The 21404-nt window shown below is 40.4% G+C and overlaps 1 protein-coding gene across 7 annotated transcripts in view; it reads left to right on the plus strand.

Moving 5' to 3' along the window:
• Positions 1-21404, plus strand: part of NRG1 (neuregulin 1) — a 1130429-nt gene that overhangs the window by 896658 nt on the left and 212367 nt on the right. For 5 of the 7 annotated variants that reach the window (XM_054497963.2, XM_054497965.2, XM_054497968.2 and 2 more), the window contains exon 1: positions 10316-10914. The exons of 1 other annotated variant lie outside the window; for it this stretch is intronic. In XM_054497963.2, coding sequence (XP_054353938.2) covers positions 10815-10914 — 100 coding nt within the window. In that variant the 5' untranslated portion in view covers positions 10316-10814. Of the gene's footprint in view, positions 1-10301; positions 10915-21404 lie in introns of those variants that run through there. One more of the 7 variants, XM_054497962.2, reaches the window with a different exon arrangement.

Consider the following 21404-nt stretch of genomic DNA (forward strand, 5'->3'; position numbering starts at 1 on the left):
TTTTTGAGACAGAGTCTCGCTCTGTTGCCCAGGCTGGAGTGCAGGGGCGTGATCTCGGCTCACTGCAACCTCCACCTCCTGGGTTCAAGCGATTCTCCTCCCTCAGCCTCCGGAGTAGCTGGGATAACAAGCACGCGCCACCATGCCCACCTAATTTTTGTATTTTTAGTAGAGACAGGGTTTCATCATGTTGGTAAGGCTGGGCTGGAACTCCTGACCTCAAGTGATCCACCTGCCTCGGCCTCCTAAAATGCTGGGATTACAGGTATGAGCCACTGCGCCCAGCTGAGACAGTGACCCTCTGAGGGTCTCAGCACATTTAGGCAGAGACTGGGGGATGGCGGATGGAGCTACTGAGTGACCGACACCCTCTGAGAGGGAGCCTATCTCAAGCAATCAAAAAATATCAACTATATGTAGGGACTCTTTCTCCCTTCAAGAGTTACATTTAAACTTTTCAGAAATCAAGATCAAGGCTATAGATGATAAAAATTTTATTCCTAAAGGAATTTATAGACAAGAAATTGATTGAACCTTATAATACCCCATGATGGTTCATGAGTAACACGTGTTCATATGATTATACCATGTTTTTAAATATGGGGAAATAAAGCAGAGAGTAGGTGAAAGTGAATTTAAGGACATCATAATGTAATGACAAAAATCAGCTAGTCTTGTTCTTGAATCCCTCAAACTGTAACTTTTGGCTGAACAAATCAATGAAGATATAGCTAATCCAGCTGCAGAGCTTGGAAAAGTTACAGTTGCTTTGTTAAAGTATATTGAGTTGGAGTAAAAAGTTCTATTTGAAAGATTTCAAAACCCCTCAATGGCAGCCCAATCATTCTGAAGCTGAATTACATGTAAATTGTGAATTATCTGCATACGTTTATATTCTATTCATTTTAATATACATACAGTGGTTGTGTACTTTAAGAAGATAAAGAGATGATTCCTGAGGCATCATTACTGCATGGCAGAGAGACAAACTTGAAAACAAGTAATTATAATAATGCAAGTGTTAAACTGAAGATACAGAGAAGGAATACACATATTCCACAGCCACTGGTTCCCTTTGGGAACATCAGGAAAAAACAGAAGAGGGAAGTTTTGAGTTGGGTCTGGAAGAATGGAACTTTAGCAGGCAGAAAAGGAGAAGAAAATTCCAAGTAGTAAGAAAAACACAGTTAAAGTCATAGAGGCAAGAAAATATAAGAGGCTAGAAAACCATAGTTCAGTGTGGCCAGGGTGCCCAGAACGCACAGGAGAAGATAGAAAAGAGATTGAGTGTTTATGCAGCAAAGAGATTGGAAAGGACCTGGCTGCCCTCTGAGGAGAAGTTTCTATTTTATAGCAGCAGGAATCTAATAGAGACGTTACACGAAGGAATGACAAGATAATCGCTCTATTTTAGAAGATTAACTCTGGTAGCAGGAGCTGGGATGGCTGGGGGTGTGAACTGAAACTGATGCTGTGTAAGAAGAGAATTTACAAGCCCAGTCAAAGAATGAGGAAGAGGACCCAGGTCAGGGAAGAAGCAAGACAGGCGATGAGAATAAAGGCTGCTTCAGAGGTGAACACTGTAGAACGGGGGGCACCAAGTGGCTGGAGGCAGGTGAGAAGAAAAGGAAGATGTGAGGAGAAAAATGAAGGATGATGCCTAGTTTCTGATCTTGAGCTCTGTCCGGCTTTTTTTGCGGGGAAGGGATGGAGATTAATGAACTGTCTTTGGGCATGTTTAGTTTCAGGTAGTTGGAAATACAGGCTTGCAGTTCAGAAAACAACTTACGGCTGTAGATAAACATTTAAGAATTATCAACATTTGAGGCAGTGGCAAGTGAATGATGTTTTTATAGAATTATCATGTAGTTAAGAAGAAAATAGTTTTAAATATTGGACCATGGGCCAGCATTTAAGAGAAAGTTAAGGAAAAAAAAAAAGATTTGAGAAAAAGACACACACAGTCATGCCACTGAGATTTTACTATGAGTCCCAGGAAAAGGTTTTAAGATGAGTGTGTATCACTGTCCCCTAGGCATAACAAGGATTAAAAAGAGAAGAGTTCAGATGACAATTAGGAAGGCACTGGTAAACTTTGAGCAGTTTAATTAGATTGGTGGAGAGATGGAGATGAGACAGAGTCCTTGAACTGATAAACAAAAAAAATCTGAGAGTGTTTGGTAGTGAAAGTAAAGGAAGGGTCAAAAGAAAGGTTTTGTTGTTGTTGTTGTTATGGTTTCTTTGATAGAATGGGGAAAGATAATGGTTAATTGGGGTAACCCAGCAGTAGAGATTGGCAGGGCAGGTAAATCGGCAGGACAAAGGAAGGAGAGTATGGATTAGACTTTAAATAAAAGTTTCTTAGGGAAGAGGGGAAGAAGGAAAAAAAAGAATGAGTTGAGAAAATATATATTAAATACTTTACATTGTGCTTCTGAGACAGAGCTATATTTAGCACCCATAATAAATACACTCTGATAAGAATCCTAGTATGTTGCTGACTCTCAGCACTCTGCTTATTGTTATGAAAATAAAAATGATTTCCATGTCATTCTGTCAGACTATCTTTTGGAGAAAACAACAACAACAAAAATAAAAATGTCATTCAATCCAAAAGCAAGAGAAAAGGCACCTGAGTAAAAGTAACTTTCTTCTTCCACCTATAAAACCAGAACTTGAAGACACAAATCTCAGGTGTACTGAAATAATTTTTTTGTGCCTGGATATAACTGCTTTATGGGATCACAGAGACTTCAGTACACACTCTGGGACAAACAGATTATTCACAAATGATGATCCAAACATATTCTAGGCATTCAATTGAATAAGGCCCAGGATCACCCCTAGAATTTTTCTCTGGGCGCCAAAGAATCTTACATGCTGAATAAGATCCTAGGCAAGACCAGAGCTCCCTGCACCATCTGAATTAGGTAGTTTCCATCTTGCACCTATGGGAAAGAGTTGGAGCCAACCCAATCTTTATGATTAAGCAGGAAAAACAACATTTTCCATAAGAATGTAATCTTCTGCATGGTTGGTCACCAGTTATTTGTTGGACATCCATTTGGTTTCCGCCAAGTCAGCTAATTGTTCTGCTAAATCATCTTTAAAAGATGACTTGCCTTCTTGAGTTGTTAATACTTGTGAAATTCTTTTCCCAAATGAATGAGAACTGAAAGACATAGATTCTTTTAACACACACATACACAAAAATTCCCAAACATATAGTGTGTTGAAAGTTAGTCTGTTGCAAAGAAACTTGAGTTCTAGGCCCGGATCCAGGAGTGGAAATGACTGTAACATTCCACCAAGAACTTCACTCTTGGCTTTCACCTCGAAACTAAAAATCCCTAGTCAAGTCAGATATATGAAGTATTGCACTCTAACATGAGGAGGAACTGAAGAAAAGGGAGGATGTTTTCATAAAGATTTAGTAAGGAAGTTAGAAGGAATTATGTGGGAAAGAAGGAAAAAAAGTAATTGTGGTATTATTACAATACATGCCTGGGCCAGGTACAGAATATGATGGGTCCGTGTTTCACTCCATACAGCCCTGCTATCATGATGACATTATGAAGTAATTTCCTATATACTATAATCTGTTTTGGAAATGCTTTCTACCAGGTGTCTCTTATGGAACATACAGGAAAAAAAAAAAAAGAGTTGACCTATTAAATTTCTCGCGCTGTTCAAATATTTGAAGTACTAATTCATCACTCATGACATTCAATTTATATTTTAACATCATTATAAATTTAACAGGGTTGAATCTTTTCAAAATAACAAAGAAAGTGCCTTTTGAAAGGAAAGAAGATAGGAATGTTGAAGAGGTTCTTGTGGGATCACTCTTAAAAGCCATCAAAGCATCTGAATCTCTCTGTTGGCTGTATAATAAATATTCACAGAAAATGAGTGCCAAGTATGTATGGAGAAATGCCTTGGCATTTGCTGTATGAATATGGATGATGGGAATACAGTAAAATATTAGAGAAATTAAATCGAAACTCAAAGATAGTTCTAAGGTGTTTATTGGGTGTCACTTGATGAAATGACTCTATGGGGATTTATCACTAATCTGTGAAGTGAAAAATAATCTTAATGACGAGAGGAAGCTTACCTATATTATGCCTAGGACAAGAAGAGGTTTTTAATTCCTCTTTAACAATGCAGTGTTTGCAGGTTTTCATCCATTATCACTTTGTTAGAGTATCTTTGCTAAAACCCAACTATTTTATGGGCTCCTCTGACACCTCACAAGAATCCAAGGGAGGAAATGAAGCCAATGAACGTAATCTACAGGTTAAATTTGCAGAGTAAATTCAGGAAAAAAAAGTAATTATGCTTCCTGGCATTTTATCCTTTTATAACCTCACCTTTTAGAGAAGGTACTGAGAGATTATACTGATTAGTCCAGATTTTCATTTTACATATTTGTTCATGGAAAGGCTTATTTTAACAGAAGTTACATCAAGGTGTCATGCCCAGTACTATCATCATCATCATCAAAAATTTGACTGAATAAACCTAAGTACACACACACTTCTGTATGTATAGTCTTACATATGAAAGTAATATTTATTTATTCACCAAAAAGTGTAAAGAGAGGTTAAAACAGGATGGGATGAAACAGTGTACAAAGGTAAGGAAAAGCTTTTCCAAGCAACTGAATTTCCCTTGGAGCCTGAATGTTAAGTGGAATTAGGCAAAGTGTGGTGGTTGTGGGAAAATTCAGGCAAAGGACATAGCTAGTGCAAAGGCTCTAAGGCTGCAAAGGATGCAAGCTATGCAGACATGGTGCAAGGAGGCCTTTGTGCAGGAAGCAAAGGGAGATAAGGCTGGGGTGACCCACAGCCTCCTTCTTCAAGGGCACTGGATAGACTCCTGGGAAGCAAAAAGTGACTGGATTAAATTTGCATTTCAAAAAGACTCTTCTGACTACAGTATGTGGCAAGATAATTGGGTGAAGCAATAGTCCAGGTGGAAAGCTTTACTACAGTCAAAACAAAAAAGGATGAAAACTTGGATTGGGGTGGTACTTAGTGAAGAGGCATAAAAGAAGACTGAAGTCAAAATGACAGGACTTGGGGATGGGTGGGCCACAGAAAGAAGGTGTCAAAATGATTGTCACAGTAGGTAATTAGTCATTGATTGATAGAAAATGGTAATCACTTAACTAGGCTTTTTATCTTCATTCTGTTCTATTTAGGTTAATTCTATGCAAAGTATTTAGTGCTTACCAGATGCAAAGTACAGCTAGGAATTCTCATGGATAGAAATATAAAATAAATGGATACAAGGTTATATAATCTCTGCCTTTTATAGGCTTATATTCAAATACAGACAATGCTTTCCATTTCCAGTAAAGGGAATGAGAAATTATAACCCAGATACATATATATTGACACACAAATAAACAGATGTACACACATGTATGTCTATATATGTATATGTGTATGTACACATATGCATATATAAGTATATATATATTTGCATCATATACACATCTAAATTAAGGGTGCGTTGCCAGGGGACTGAGGAGGATAAATAATGCAGAGGTCAGAAAAGGTAACTGAAAAGTTGTGTGGGATGGTATTCTTCTTATAAGAAATTCAAATGTTTTCAAAAATGATTGTCTTATATATCCGCCTTATTACAGAAGAAATGTATGACGTTGGCCCTGTTTATCAGGGCCAGAAGAAGAAATTCGGCAATAGTATTTAGCAGTATTAACAATTTTTAATCCATGATATCAGTCAAGACACTACAATCCTGACAGTAATCTTATTAATAGTAATGATAAATAATAGTAACCATTAGTATGTAGTAATTTTTAAAAGTCGCACAAGCAGAAAAACATAAACATAGATTTGATTTTAATGTGGTTTGAACATTGCCTTTTAGCATTTTTCTTTGAATTCTAAACTCATAATTTTATGATAAAACTGTCTTTACAGCAGACAATATGATTAATTAGTAATTCTATTAAATATTTGCCAAATGGAGGGTACCACTTCTAGTTTTGCCAGGGTGTCTTGCTGGTCAGAAGCGCTTTGCCTAATAAACTCAACATGCATGTTGATGCTAAGAGTCTAACTGAACACACAGGACAATCGCAAATCTGTGAATTATTAAGCTTCCTTTCACCTCAATTTCCTCCCTCTTTGCTTATCTCAGTTTCGTGTGTATTCCTTTTGATTGCTTGTTAATGTCTCCTATTTATAGTGATATTATGTAACAGTATTATCTAATCTCCAAAATAGTATATAATTGTCATGTACCATTGCTGTAATTATGGTGCAGATGTTGGAATATGCTTGGAATCACTAAAAGTGAATTTACCATAAGCTAAGGAAACTTACTCTTCAGGGCCTCTGACTTGCAAGAGCCTCTTTAATTTCTTATTACCTAAATTTGTAAGTTTAATTTTGTAGTATTTTTCTTTTAAAAGATCCCCCAAATTTTATGAGCTTCAGTTCCAGAAAACTCATCTGGCCTCGTTTTTCATATTGTATTGTCATATTTAATTTGTTTTTATGCCTTTCTCACAATATTTTAGGTTCATGAGATCAGAGATAGTATTTTATTTCTGTTTCTCTACTGCCTAGCTTATTTATTATTTATTTATTTATTTATTGTTATGAGACAGGGTCTCACTGTCACCCAGGCTGGAGTGCAGTGGCACATTTATGGCTCACTGCAGCCTCGACCTCCCAGGGCTCAGGTGATCCTCCCACCTCAGCCTCCCAGTAGCTGGGACTACAGGAGAGCACCAATACACCTGGCTAATTTTTGTATCTTTTTTTTGTAGAGACAGGATTTCCTCATGTTACCCAGGCTGGTCTTGAACTCCTGGGCTCAAGCAATCCACTCATCTCAGCCTCTGAAAGTGTAAGAATTACAGGCATGAGCCACCATGCCCGGCCTGTCTATCACTTAGTTCAGTAAATACTTGGTGAATGAATGAATCATATACATTTAGTGGTTGTTTTGAAGTTGACTCCGCTGAGTGACATTTTCTTTGCATTCATGCATCTTCATTAATGTCAACTTTGTTGCAAAGTTTTTAAAAAAGTAATCTTTGTTTAAATTATCTTAAGTTACTTGATTTAAAAAAGTTAAAAGTGACTATTTGCAGAATTCTAAAGTCCCATTACTGTCAATATGCATAATATTTTGCCAAAAATGCAATTTGTCTTGTTAGTCTTCTTTAATTTTTCCGTTTTAAAAATTTTCTTGGAGTATTTCCCAAATGGGATTTACTGAGAGGATATATTCAGCCAGCTTTGTAGATTCTAAGAGTCCTTCTAAAAGTTAAGTCTAGCCAACGAAAAATGTAGTGGCACACGATTGCGTTTCTCTTACGCTGTCATTTAATGTGAGATCTAAATTTTGCATTTCTTTAATGCCCAAGGTGTTTATTTTTTAAAATCTCTACTCTTTTTATCAGGAGTTATGTTGACAATTTACCTGGGAGCTGATATACCCTATATAATACATGATCTAAGACCTGAACAATACACAAATTAATAAAATTAAATCATTAAGATAGGTCATCATTTCTAAATTATACAATTGGGTTTTTTTTTTAAAGCAAAAATATTCTTCCTCCTTTCTCCATCCCTTGTTCTGGTCAGTTCCAAGGTTTTTTACAAATGCAAAAGAAATCCATTTGCTATTCCTGACCATAGAGATGAATAATTTAAGGACAATATCAAATTCTTGATAAATCTCATAAATGTTTTAACTGTCCAAGAAATGGACATTTATTTGGTTAATCTTTTAGCTGGTCATAAATAATGTAATAAAACCCCTTAAAATTAACATTAAATAACATAAAGACCTAACGATATATTAGAAAAAAACCTTTTTGGACTGAGCCATGAATTTCCTGAGAATTCAGCTACAAGTGATAACTAAAATGTAACTCCAGAATCTGGATATAGTTTCAGGAAGGATTGTTGTCATGCAATTGCCATTTCATCATCTTTCCTTAAAGTCGCTTCAATATTTATCATCGCAATTTTTGTCCTGTCTTTTCCCCTCTATCACATCAAACCAAGGAAAAACAATTGTTAAATGCTCATTTATACTCACCTCCCTCCCTTCATATCCATTCTTTCCTCAGCCCTAAAATTCCTGTAGGAATCCTGCTTTTATGTTTTATCTTAACGTCACCATAGTAGCTGTAATCTCTTTTGTAGTCATGTATGCTTAATTTTGGAAGACTGTCAACTACCTCTTCAGGTTCATTCAAATGAAAATGTATCACAAAATCGTAGGCTCTTCCCCTATCTCACTGAAAAATTACTCTAAAAATGACCAGTAAGCTGTTTTGTTGAAGCAAAACATCCAGACCCTAAACGAAAGTAGCAGAATTACAATATTTTCATAGAAATGGATTTTGAGCCTTTTTTTTTTAATTGGGGAAAATCTTATTTTTTTAAAAAAATCCCAGAATACATCTTTGCTTTCAGTCCTTCAATTCTAACATAATGACATGTTTGAGAATATGTGGTAGTGTATACTAAGCCCTTATGCTGTCTCACATCCTTGGGACAAAATATCTGTTTTGAAAAGACTTCTCTGAATTTTGCTATTTCCTGCTTACTGAGCAGTGGCCCCCTCCTGGGAAAACAGAGTTATTTCAGCCAGTGTTCAGACTCCATCTTGCATACGTCTCTGTGGAACATTAATAGTGCTACTGAGATATATTCATCATCTTTTCTCTGCTTTTGCTGTCTTTATAGCCCAGTGAAATTTATATTTGGTGTTTGTAGGAAGGCTATCAGAAGCTATTTGGACATCAAACTTTTAAACTATAAGTAATGATGGCAAGACTGCTAGGATATCTTTTCACAGTTAAACCCATTCAACAGAGTTTTGTTCTTATGACAGTGCAAATTAAACTAGAATAAAATTAGTGTGATTTTACGACAGTTTTAAAGTGAACATATTTCCCTCCCTCCCTTCCCCTCTACATATCAAGGAGACACTCCAGACTGCACTTTTATTTAAATTGTGGCCATCAGAAAATACCGTGAGAAGGCTTGTGTAGGTAATGGTTCAGTTAGCATTGACCCCAGAAAATGGAAAACCAAGAGCAAGTCACTTTTAAAGTGAAGCAATAGATTTTGAATATGGATTGTTCCAACTCACCACTTCCCGACCACAACACAAGAGTATTTCACTGTAAATTAAGAGTCTAAGTTAGCCACAGCTGTGGTATAACTCTGAGAATGTTTTCTCTACATGTAGACAATTCTGGATCCTTCCGTGGTGCGCGTTACCCTGGTCTTTAACTTTTGTCCTTTGCAGGGGAGGGGTCAATGTCTTCTTATTTCCTTGCTCTTTAGAATTCTCCACCAGAGGGAGGACAAGGGAAGGAGTAGGTTTCACGCGCAGTTCTGAGTAAAGTTTGAATCTAAACCCCACATTCACGAATTGAGGATCTCCAGTTCTGTGTCTTTATTTTACCCCTCCCTGCCTGCTTTTCCACTCGGCAGAACTGAGTGACTTTCAGAGACTGCAGTAATTCTAATTATTCTCAGTAGTTCTCCGAACTGTGTTTTTTATCAGTTCCTCTGAAAATTAAGTTGTAGTAAGAGACGTAGTTTAAGGGCACCCCCTTAGAAGAGGCCAGGTTATTTTTTAAGGAAAAGCTGAAGATTTCTAACGGGCACTTAATAATTAACACACACACACACGCGCGCGCGCACACGGCGCAGACCCAGCAGGAGAGCGCAACCTAGCATCTTTAAGGTTCGCTTAGCCCTTCCTGTGCACCTGGAAGGAAGCCTTATCTTAAACTCCCTTCCACCTAGAGTTTATTTTCGCGTGGGTGCGACAGGGCTTTTGCACTTAAGTGAGTTAAGGAATGAACCCCGAACTCTTCTGGGAAAGCCACCAAGGTTCCCCCCGCACCCCTCCCAGGGTTCCTGACCACGGAGCCTCTGCTTGGGGCACAGGTGTGGGAGTCGCAAACTTTTCTCTGCGCCGTACTTCTCCGCGTGGAAGGGGACGGAGCAGCCCTCCCAGGTGCTGCCTGGCTGCGGAGGGGAGCGGGCAGCGAGAGCCTCGGGTCTCCGCCTGGGTTCCCGGGTCTCCGGGGCGCTCGCCTCGGTCTCCGCACAGCGTCCAGCGACCCCTGTCGGGGGTTCCCGGCAGCCGCGCCGCCGCCCCCCGCCCGGCCAGCGCGGGAGGAAAAGGGGCTGCGCCCGGGAGCAACGAGCCCAGGCTCCTCCCGGTGGCGTGTCCGCGCCTCGGGGTGGGGGTGTGGTGGGGAAGAGGGAGGGGGCGAGGCCAGGGGAGGGTGCGAAGGAGGCGCCTGCCTCCAACCTGCGGGCGGGAGGTGGGTGGCTGCGGGGCAATTGAAAAAGAGCCGGCGAGGAGTTCCCCGAAACTTGTTGGAACTCCGGGCTCGCGCGGAGGCCAGGAGCTGAACGGCGGCGGCTGCCCGGACGATGGGAGCGTGAGCAGGGCGGTGATAACCTCTCCCCGATCGGGTTGCGAGGTCGCCGGGCAGAGGCCAGGACGCGAGCCGCCAGCGGCGGGACCCATCGACGACTTCCCGGGGCGACAGGAGCAGCCCGAGAGCCGGGGCGAGCGCCCGTTCCAGGTGGCCGGGACCGCCAGCCGCGTCCGCGCCGCGCTCCCTGCAGGCAACGGGAGACGACCCCGCGCAGCGCGAGCGCCTCAGCGCGGCCGCTCGCTCTCCCCTTCGAGGGACAAACTTTTCCCAAACACGATCCGAGCCCTTGGACCAAAGTCGCCTGCGCCGAGAGCCGTCCGTGGTAGAGCGCTCCGTCTCCGGCGAGATGTCCGAGCGCAAAGAAGGCAGAGGCAAAGGGAAGGGCAAGAAGAAGGAGCGAGGCTCCGGCAAGAAGCCGGAATCCGCGGCGGGCAGCCAGAGCCCAGGTGGGTGCGCAGCGCGGCCCGGGCCCCGCGATCCTCCTCCTACTCCTCCTCCTCCTCGGATGCCGTGGCCTCTCCCTCCCCCCTCCCTCGCCCGTCCTCTTCGCCCTGAGCTCTGAGCGCCAGTGGAGTCGCGCGGTGCTTCCCCTCCTGGGGGCCGCCGCTCACCTAGGCGCCGAGTCCTACCGGGCGCCTACGCCCAGAGCTCAGGGCAAGGGACAGCAGTCCCGGCCGCACCCTCCCAGAGTCCCGGGAGCGCTGCGCTCCCTGGCACGGCCCCTCCCCAGCGCCTTAGCGGCTGAGCCCAGCCCGTGAGTGGGACCTGGGGTATAGGAGTCGAGGCTGCGTGCGCGCGTGCCCCGCGCCAGAAGCGCTTTGCACGAGGGCCGTGTGCCCTCTAGCGGGAAACGCTGGAACGGGCCGCCTGGAGGGTGAGCCGGTCCCCTCGGTGTGCCTGGCAGCGCAGAAGTGGGTGGTCGAGCAAGAGGCCGCGTGGGAAGTTAGCTTCGGCGTTTTGGGGCACAGGGCAAGCGATGTAGAGTGCGCGCCGGTTCATCTTGATTCAGTCCTGTGCTATGGAGACTCAGAGCAGCGGCAGGGATTCCTAAACGTCAGCGAAGCGGATGAAATCTAGTCCAGTGCCAGGAATCAGCTCTGCCCCAAACAAGTTCTACAAACTTTCGGCTTAACAGTTCTATTTTTCAAGACCTCTGTGATAACTATGGTTAATTTACTTTCCCAAGAGATGTCAGAAAACAACCGTTTATCTGAATTTTTGAACCCAATTGTTTGCTGGTTATCTATATAATAAAATGGCAATTGAAACTTTCTAGAAACAAATCTTGTATTTCATCATCAGAACACAAGCATGAACGAAAGCTTTACCTTAGATGTCCCTAGGAAGCGCTGATGCTTTGGACGTTACCTTGGACAAAAGAGGCATGTCGAATAAATACTTGTTTATGAGTGATTGGTAGGTTGCTGATAAAAGAGGGGAGGAAGGAGATGGGGGAGAATTTATTTATTTTTTGCCTCTGCAATTCCCAATTATTAATTGATCCAGATGCCTTAAGTCGCTTCGAGCGTACCCCCAACACACATTTCATGAAGCACTTCTGGAGAATTAATTCACTAGTACTTGATAATACTGTGGCTACAGTAATACTGTAGAAGTATTTGTCCCTTGCTGGAAGAAAACAAACCACATTTGCTTGCTCTTCTTACTGGTATCACTGATAGCATTTCAGAACCTGGGTTATTGGCAGAGACCTTCAGCAGAGTTTTGAGCAAAACAGAAATTGAACAGAGAGTAATTGTTTCACCACTGGCCATTCTTGTGCTTGCTTCTTTAATAAGATCCTGCTGATCATATTCACTTCAATTACTGATCATTGCCCCTCATGAGGGTGTATTGAATTTTTCCTTATTTTTACCCTATATTTTGGGGAGAGACCATAGCACTTTATTCAACAAGATATGAAACTGGGGAGCTGGATTAGTTACCTCCCTGCGTGACTTTGTCTACTGTCCTTTCTAAGGTCATCATAGTAAATTACGGAGATTTCAGACCTAGCTCAAATCGTTGTAAAGAGTTATTTTGGGGGCTCTTATCACTGTTTGTGGTTGTGTTCTCCTGTCTCCCTGCTCATTGCCTTCAGAAGTTTCTGTGGTCCTCTGTAGATGGTCTAATGAATTAAGAAGGGGCCAGTGGTCTGAAGTAGCATCCTGTTCAGGTAATAGGTATGCATTTTGTCAAGGGCTCCCAGCAGCAGTACCGTAACATAGAAACTTGACAAGTTCAGTGGGGGAGGGGCAGGCATTTCTGCGCCCTCCAGATCTCATCTACTAGATAGGCAGTTGTCTTGTGATTAGCTACGCTCTCTTGACACAGAGCACCAGAGCTTCCTTGGTGGCTCTCATCTGCTTTCCAGTGGCACAGCAGTGATTCCCTCTAAACCAGCTAAGTCAGTATCTTTAAGTGACATTTGCTTAACTGTCTTCCCTGAAAAATTGGGGTGAATTTGGCTGTAGGTTAGTTTTTAGTATATTTGTCTCTGTTTTCCACCAGATTATAATCATTTTTGGGGAGGGACTTTTTACCCCCTTCGAAGCATCTTGTGCATTTTAAACCAGATAAGAATATGTAGTCTTTATTTGATTCAAAAAGAATGGTCAACAGCTCGAAACCAGCTTTATATAGAAGCACATGGCATTAAATACAATGCTTCAAAATCAGTGTTTCTTTCCTTCTTTGTCATTTTCCTTACAATGGTAAGTGCCAGTGTAGTTTTCCTTGTCTTAGGAGAATTCATACCTGATGACTATAATGGTTTGTGAGAAAAACCCACACTCCAGGTTTCAGGCATTCCCAAACGCACGACCTATAGATGCCATGACTCTAGTATTCACACTTGCCACGCCAGCCCAAATTAGGACTTAGGAGGACAAGTGTCTCTTGTATTGCCCCCATCTTAGTGCCTATCAGTTCCAAGTTTCACTCCTTTCTTAAAGCAGCCACTGCAACTGTCTGTCCTTGATGATATGTATGCAATAGCCAAGCCTCTCTTCGGCTGTTTTAACATTGCCTCATGACAGTCAGGGAGAGATAATGGGGTGGGATCTCAGCCGCTCAGCCCCGCTGTGTGCTATATTGTACGCATAGGCATAAACACATCTGTTGGAGGGAAATTTTCAGGGGGAAAAGGCTTCTTTAACTTTCATGTGGCATGAGTGACTGATATGCGATACATACATGGCTATTTCAGAGCATCCGCATTTTTATAAAATTAATTAAATGTTGAATTGCACACTATTGGGGCTGCTGATGTTCAACAGAATTATCTATTCCATAATAACAGTTCTAATAGGTCCCAAGCCCTTGGAGTCATTGATTCCTTTTCTTTGCTCAAAATAGGCAAGCTAAGAATAGTCTTGGGTGCTGTGTCACTGATCCATGTACCACGGGCCCTGTAATAGCCTGGGTCTCCTTGGTGCTGGACCTGGACCTCCCATATCTAGCCTCTTCATACTGATTCAGCTCAACAGACTTTTTCTCTTGAAGCCTGAATTACAAAACCAGAGCTTTTTTTTTTTTTTTTTTTTTTTTTGATGGAGTCTTGCTCTGTCGCCAAGCTGGAGTGCAGTGGGCGCAATCTCGGCTCACTGCAACCTCTGCCTCCTGGGTTCAAGTGATTCCCCTGCCTCAGACTCTTGAGTAGCTGGAACTACAGGTGTGCACCACCATGCCCAGCTAATTTTTGTATTTTTAGTAGAGACAGGGTTTCACCATGTTGGCCAGGATAGTGTCGATCTCGACCTCGCGATCCACACGCCTCGGCCTCCCAAAGTGCTGGGATTACAGGCATAAGCCACGGCGCTTGGCTGCTTTTTTTTTTTTTTTTTTTTTTTTTTAATTTTTGGCCAATTGGTATTTGACTCTAAGCTTCCTTTGTGATTCTCTATTTGTCGATATGTTGTTCTTACTCTGCACCTCTGCACGGAATTCTATCTTTTTTCTTTTTCCTCTTAAATAACCTGGAAAAAATTCACTATCATGCCTAGCCAGATTCTAGAACTATCCTGTCTCCCTTCACTCCTGGTAGGAGGGGCATTTGTAAGTCTAGGTGATGGAAACATTGAGAAACCTAGTATCCCAAATGGGTAGAAGCAGGCTGTGTGTTTCCCCAATGACATCACCCACCTGTTTCCCTCACTAAGTGGCTCTGCAGGCTGAAGTGCTTGTAAACATTCTTGGGTATAAAGTACCCTGACCCTAACAGGGCAGCCTGTGTTTACAGAACAAGAGGAATGTCCAGTGATCTGTTTCAACCTGGTTACTTGTAACCACCTAGCCTATGTAATTATTAAAAACATTAAGGATTATTCACAGAATGAAATAGGACTTATTTTGCAGAATTAAAATAGCAGGAAGAGTGGAAGAAAGTTGTATATTCAGACATGAATACTTCTCCTACCCATGAGATGGTCAGATAACACTAATGAAAAAGAGGAGAAAAATATATATATAGAGAACCAAAAAATATTAGACAAACGTGAACACTGAATACCTACTAAATGCCAGGCACTGTGCTGGACACTTTTATGTTTATTAATGAGGGAACTGCTATTTATTGAATTCTTACCAGGTTCCAGGCAGTAAAACAGATGTATATTGTGTATTTTGTCATCTGTCCTTTTGAAAATAAGAAAATTCCTCGCTATTAGGCAGCAAGATGCCAGATGGCCTAGTCCTTAGCTCTTCAGCCAGATTGCCTGGGTTTAAATCCTAATTAGGCTGTTCCTTAAATATGTAGTCATGGGAAAGTTACTTAATCTTTCTGTGCCTAAATTTCCTTTTTCTGTAATATGGGGATAATAATAGTATTATTATTATCATGAGGGTTTCATGAAGCTTAAAGGAAATAATCCATGAAAAGCACTCTGAACATCAACCAACATATAATAAGTGCCCAGTAATATTAGCGGTCTTTATAAAACTACTTAAGAAATGAATTATCTGTGTCTTTGCAAAGATATTTGATATAATTTTCAAAATTTACCTTTTATGGTAAAAAATATCCAAAGCTGACCTCAGATTACAGTGGGTATAAATATTAATATGTACTACCTGTAAAACTAGAGAAAAGTGGATAAGAGTGTCAAATTCCATAACTGCATATATATATTATGAAAACAGTACTGAACTCAATCTAAATATTGAAAGTAGAGTGAGGTGCAACATAATTTTATCTCTGGCAGAAAAACGTTGAGGTTTCAAGCTATGAGAAGATTTTGAAACATGACTCTTTTTTCTGGCAACACTTAAGAGTTGATGCTTAAACCTCACTTTATTGTATAGAATACATGATCTTCTCTTTTGGGACTCGTATAAATTGCAGCAATTGAGAAACAAAAGTGTGCACCAACCTGCCCCTCACTATCTTTTTATCAAGCATAACAGTATATTGCCAGCAATGTTCATAGAATTGAGTGCAGGTGTTTCTAAATATAAACAAAATAAGGAATATATTAAATCCACATTTCTAGTTTTTTATTTCCTCCTCAGCCTTTCTGGAATGGCTATAGGTAGTGTTTAAAGTTCTGGAAGTGTGATAGATTCTTACCAAATCAATGTTCTGTTAGCATTCTCCAAGTAACAAGTTAAATTCGATTTGAACCGCACTGATAGTTTATCATGTTCTGTTAGGATAGATTAAAACAAACCAAATGCCAGTATTTTGGGTGAGTCACTTTATTTGCTCAAAGACGCAAATGAATGAACTTCTGGTAGTTTAGTTAACCCTGGAGCTCCCCCTCTTGACAAATAGAAAAAACAAAAAATTAAATCAGATAGTATTAGCATGAAAACGGATTTCTTTTACCCAGATAAAAAATATGCCACTAAGGTACATACAATGAAGTTTTCTTGAAGGAACTAATGATATTTTGGATTTCTCCTAATTTTGTGCATGTCTGCACTTGTGTGTGTCCTTGCGTATGTTTTAATGGGTTAAAAAAAAAAGTGAGCTACCAAAATACCAATAGATGTCAGTGTTTGTCTCTTTAGAAAAAGTGAGGTGTTAGAAAAAAAGAAGAAATGGACAGCTTTATTTATTTTTGATTTTACTAAACATAAAGCTGGCTACTTTTCAACAATTGACTAATAATTCACTGTATATAACCCTGTTTACAAAAGTACATTTTATTAAGGAAAATATTCCATGTGCTCATCTCTTTCTTCTAAATATTTTTTTAAAAAGCCTCTGCAGTAAATTCCCAAAAGAACTCAGAATGTAGGCAGAAAATACGTTAATTTTTTTAAATTAGGAAACAAAATTATTTGAGAATGTCATTAACACGTTAGATTTCTTTTGCATTTTTTAACTAGAAATTAGATATGCACTTTCTTATGTTGCCCTGATTATGACTGATAAAGTGCATTTTTCAGTCCAAGTCAAGTGAGATCTGTGGAGTTCTGCCTCTACATGAGGGCAGAGATGATCAGAATTCTCTTCATTCTTCCTACGTGCCATGTCACCTTTTTCTGGCCTCCAGAGGGTGCTCCAGGAGCATCACACTGCTATTCCCCAAAGACTGACTGCTTTTTTCTTCTCTCTCTCTCTCTCTCTTTTTTTTTTTTTAAGTTACTGCAGTATTCTGGGCAATCTACTGGAAGAAGAGTGTCCCGATTCCATACATGTTAGCTACCTCAACTGGAGTTTGTTTTCCAGCTGGACCACATAGCCCTAATTCATTAAGTATTCTAAATTAGAATATTCTAAAACATTATTCCGATGATGTTGATGCAGTGGTCAGCTTGCAAGGGACATGTGTCAGATTAATTCCCTCTAGGAATTTCCCCCAAGAGAATCAAGCATCTTTAAATACCTTCCAATCACCTCTTACAACAGCTGCCTCCCACTGAAGTGCACATGGTACCCACAAAGAGATTTAGTGCTATTTAAGAGTTTCACCGTGGCATTGGAAAACTATATGTGAAAGCATCAAAGTTGGACAACAGATCTTTACTAACACATTTGTTTTCATCTCTTCCTATCGCTCTGTTTCCTCAACCCGGGGGCAACAAATATTTAGGAGCCCCAGTTTGATTGAGTGCACATTTTTGAACACAGGTTTGAGTGACTAATTCTTGTGGATCATGGGCTGATTTTATTTATTTATTTTTTTTTGAGACGGAGTCTCACTCTGTCTCCCAGGCTGGAGTGCAGTGGTGCTATCTCGGCTCACTGCAAGCTCTGCCTCTCGGGTTCACGCCATTCTCCTGCCTCAGCCTCCCGAGTAGCTGGGACTACAGGCGCCCACCACCACGCCCGGCTGATTTTTTGTATATTTAGTAGAGACGGGGTTTCACCGTGTTAGCCAGGTTGGTCTCCATCTCCTGACCTCGTGATCCGCCCGCCTCGGCCTCCCAAAGTGCTGGGATTACAGGCGTGAGTGAGCCACAGCGCCCAGCGGGGCTGATATTTTAATATGATCACACAGGCCTTGTTATTTATGGTTTACCTGCTTATGTTAATTCCACCCTGTATTTGTTATCTTTGGCATGAGTTACTCTCAGGATATTACTCCCCTTCCCTTTTTAAAGTGTAATATTGTTCCCATTGTTTCTTGGTTTCTTGCTCCAAGAAATCTGTCGTTGATGGGAATAGCCTTTAACTGCCACAGTGCCCCAAACCTTTCATTCCACAGCTTCGATGGGCAGGGAGCTGCCTTCTCTGGGCAGCTGTGGAGTTTTAGTTTCAATGATATGAGAGTCACAGAATGTTTTATTAGATTGAATCATATGAAATTGTCAGTTTTGTAGGTCATACCTGGCTGAATATTGTCCATGTCATACAGTTTAATATTTGGACTTTGAAAAAGTAATTTGACTTTATTTATTCTTTACATATTCTTTAAATAATAATGACAACTTTGAAAAAGAATTATATACGTTTTTGATAATTAAATAGGATTGAAGTAATACATAAAAGAAATCTGAGCTAGGGATAATTGAAGCAGTAACATTTTTTACAACCAATAAATCAGCTCAAATGATATCCATATTAAATGAATTTAGCATAAAATTAGAATGACAGAGCAACTAGCGTTTTCCCTTGGCGAGAAAAGTAGTAAGTTTCCACCATAAAATATTACTCATTTTTATTTGACCTATTAGCAAATAGTTATTGTACCTTATCTTAACCACCATTATTTCTACAGAGAGATTACAGAGCAATGAGTAGGAAATATGGAAGATTGCTGAATAATCCTGGCTTTAGTTATGGAGTAATATGAAAAAAGAAAAAGAAAACCTTTTGTTCACTTTCACAATACTGTATCAATGCAAACTTTTTAGTAGTTTTAATGTATGAATTTTATCATCAGGTGAAAATGCATCTCATTATTAGATGGCCTATTTTATAAATGAAGTTCAAATTTCAATATAGCCAGTTTTTAAAACTGTATATGTTTATAACTCATCTCTTTTGTTACATATAATCTCCCAATTTTAGAGAGTTACATTGCATTTTTAAAGGATAGCACAGTCTCTTTAGCGATCCCACAGGGAATCTAAAACCAGCCTTTACAAGGAGATGTCAAAATTCCAATTTGTAATGATATTTTTGTCGGAACAAATAACATGTGTTATTACATATAGTAAGTTAACACAATTTTTCATTTGTGTATCAAGTAGGCATTGGTTTTTGTTTTTTGTTTTTTGTGTTTTTTTTGAGACTAAGTCTTGCTGTGTTGCCCAGGCTGGAGTGCAGTGATGCGATCTCAGCTCACTGCAGGGTCTCCCCACTGGGTTCATGCCATTCTCCTGCCTCAGCCTCCCGAGTAGCTGGGACTACAGGCACCCGCCGCCACACCCAGCTAATTTTTTTGTATTTTTAGTAGAGACAGGGTTTCACCGTGTTAGCCAGGATGGTCTTGATCTCCTTGTGATTCGCCCACCTCGGCCTCCCTTACAGGCATGAGCCACTGTGCCCAGCAAGTAGGCATTGTTTTTGTGTGTACGTATCAAACATGTTTTTATATCTTTTGTTATTTTATCTGTTTGCTGCCAACAGGGTGAAATGGAAGTACAGTACAGGGATTATGCATGACATTTTATTGTTTAAAATTATAGTATTCCTTTTCCATTCTGTAGTTTCAATTGTTTAAAAATAAGTAAAAAAAGAGAGGGGTCTGTCTTGAAGCCCATGAGATGGTAGATCTTTAGAAAGTTATAATAGCAGTCATATTGAAACTGATTGTCATCTATTTCTGGGAAAAATATTGAAGGCTGGTATGTTGTCCCCAGAAGGATTAGATGAAATACAGAAAATAGATTATGATTATAATTTGTTTTAGTGAGGTCACCTTGCTGTAGAGTTGGAACCTTCCCAGGGGATTGCTCATGCATTATCCATTTTGGGAAAGAGTAATACTTAAAGACATTATGGAAATGAGCGGGTGGGTTTGTCAAGAGGAAACCAATAATTTGAATACTGAGTTGAATGGAAAATGAAATACATGATTTTCCATATATTAAATTGAATAGAAATGGGAGACTTATGTCTTGAGGGTTTTTCTTTTCATTTTTAGAAACATGTTGATGATATTGTGTGTTCCCAAGTGCCCTCAGCCTGACAGGAAGGAGAAATGTCAATAGAAATAGTTACTTATTATATTTTGATATTTAGAAAGGAACAGTGGAGTTTTAAATGTTGTGCATATTATTTATGCCCCATCCAAAAGGATAGTGATCCACTTAAAAAAGGCAGAAAACACAAGGACCGCTATCATTCTCCAGGAATCAACAGAAGCTAAGGGAGAGTGTAGAGTATAGTCCCTGTGGCCTCTACAGAGTCATCGCCTTCTCAGACTGAATCCACTCAAGGCTTCCTTGACTGAAAGAGCCTCTACATTGGACTGTGCGTGGCATGGGGAAATGTGATTGCTTGCAATATGCTACTGATTACAGAATAAATATTATGCATTCGGTTTTCACTAAACTTAAAAAGCCCAGTGAAAACCCCACTTCTGCTTGTGGTGAATGTGGTTATGCTGTATCAGGTGAAGACATGTTTCAGTGCCTTCCTTTACTTTCCATTAAGATATGCTGATTTCCTTCTCCCTTATGAAATAGAAAAAGGAAGGACACAACCATCCTGCTGCTCTGCCCTGAGTGCACCAGTGTAGGAATAAAACTCTATAACCAGAGGGTGGTGGCAACCATCTAACAGGGACCTGCATTTGGACATGCATGTTTGGGAGAGCTGCAAAGTGGCTGTGCCTCTGAGATCACAGGACTCTATGAAAGAGGCAACCAAAGAAGACCTGAGGCTCTTCTTGTCATTTTAGATATGTGATTTCATAAAGTTACTCTTGACCTTAATGCAGATGCCCATTTGGGATTTGTGTCTGTGCATTTCATCCACAGCTGGATGGCATAGTTGCTGAGTAATCCTGTTGCTCTGGAGCAATGTAAGTTACAGCTGTGGCCAGGCATGTGGCTCATGCCTGTAATCCCAGCACTTTGGGAAGCCAAAGTGGGAGATCTCTTGAACTCAGGGATTCAAGACCAGCCTGGGTGACACAGGAGTCCTCGTCTCTACTAAAAATCCAAAAAGTTAGCCGGGCATCGTGGCATGTGCCTGTGGTCCAGCTATTAAGGAGGGTGAGATGGGAGGATCACTTGAGCCCAGGAGGTTGAGGCTGTGGTGAGCAATTATGATCACACCACTGCACTCCAGTCTAGCTGACAGTGTAGACTTGTCTCAGCCAAAAAAAAAAAAAAGAAAAAGTTAACAACGTATCAAAAGAACAATTTATTCACCCCCCAAATTGTCTTGGAATTCTCACATTAATTTACAGAGAGAAATAACCCTTTGGAAAATTCACAGTGTTTTGCTAGTACTAGTATGTCATCTCACTCTAAAATGTAAAAAAAAAAAAAAAAAAAAAAAAAAAAAAAAAAAAATCACTACTCAGACCTTATAAGA

Source organism: Pongo pygmaeus, chromosome 7 (genome assembly GCF_028885625.2).
Source record: "Pongo pygmaeus isolate AG05252 chromosome 7, NHGRI_mPonPyg2-v2.0_pri, whole genome shotgun sequence".
In the NCBI taxonomy this organism is placed as follows: Eukaryota; Metazoa; Chordata; class Mammalia; order Primates; family Hominidae; genus Pongo; species Pongo pygmaeus.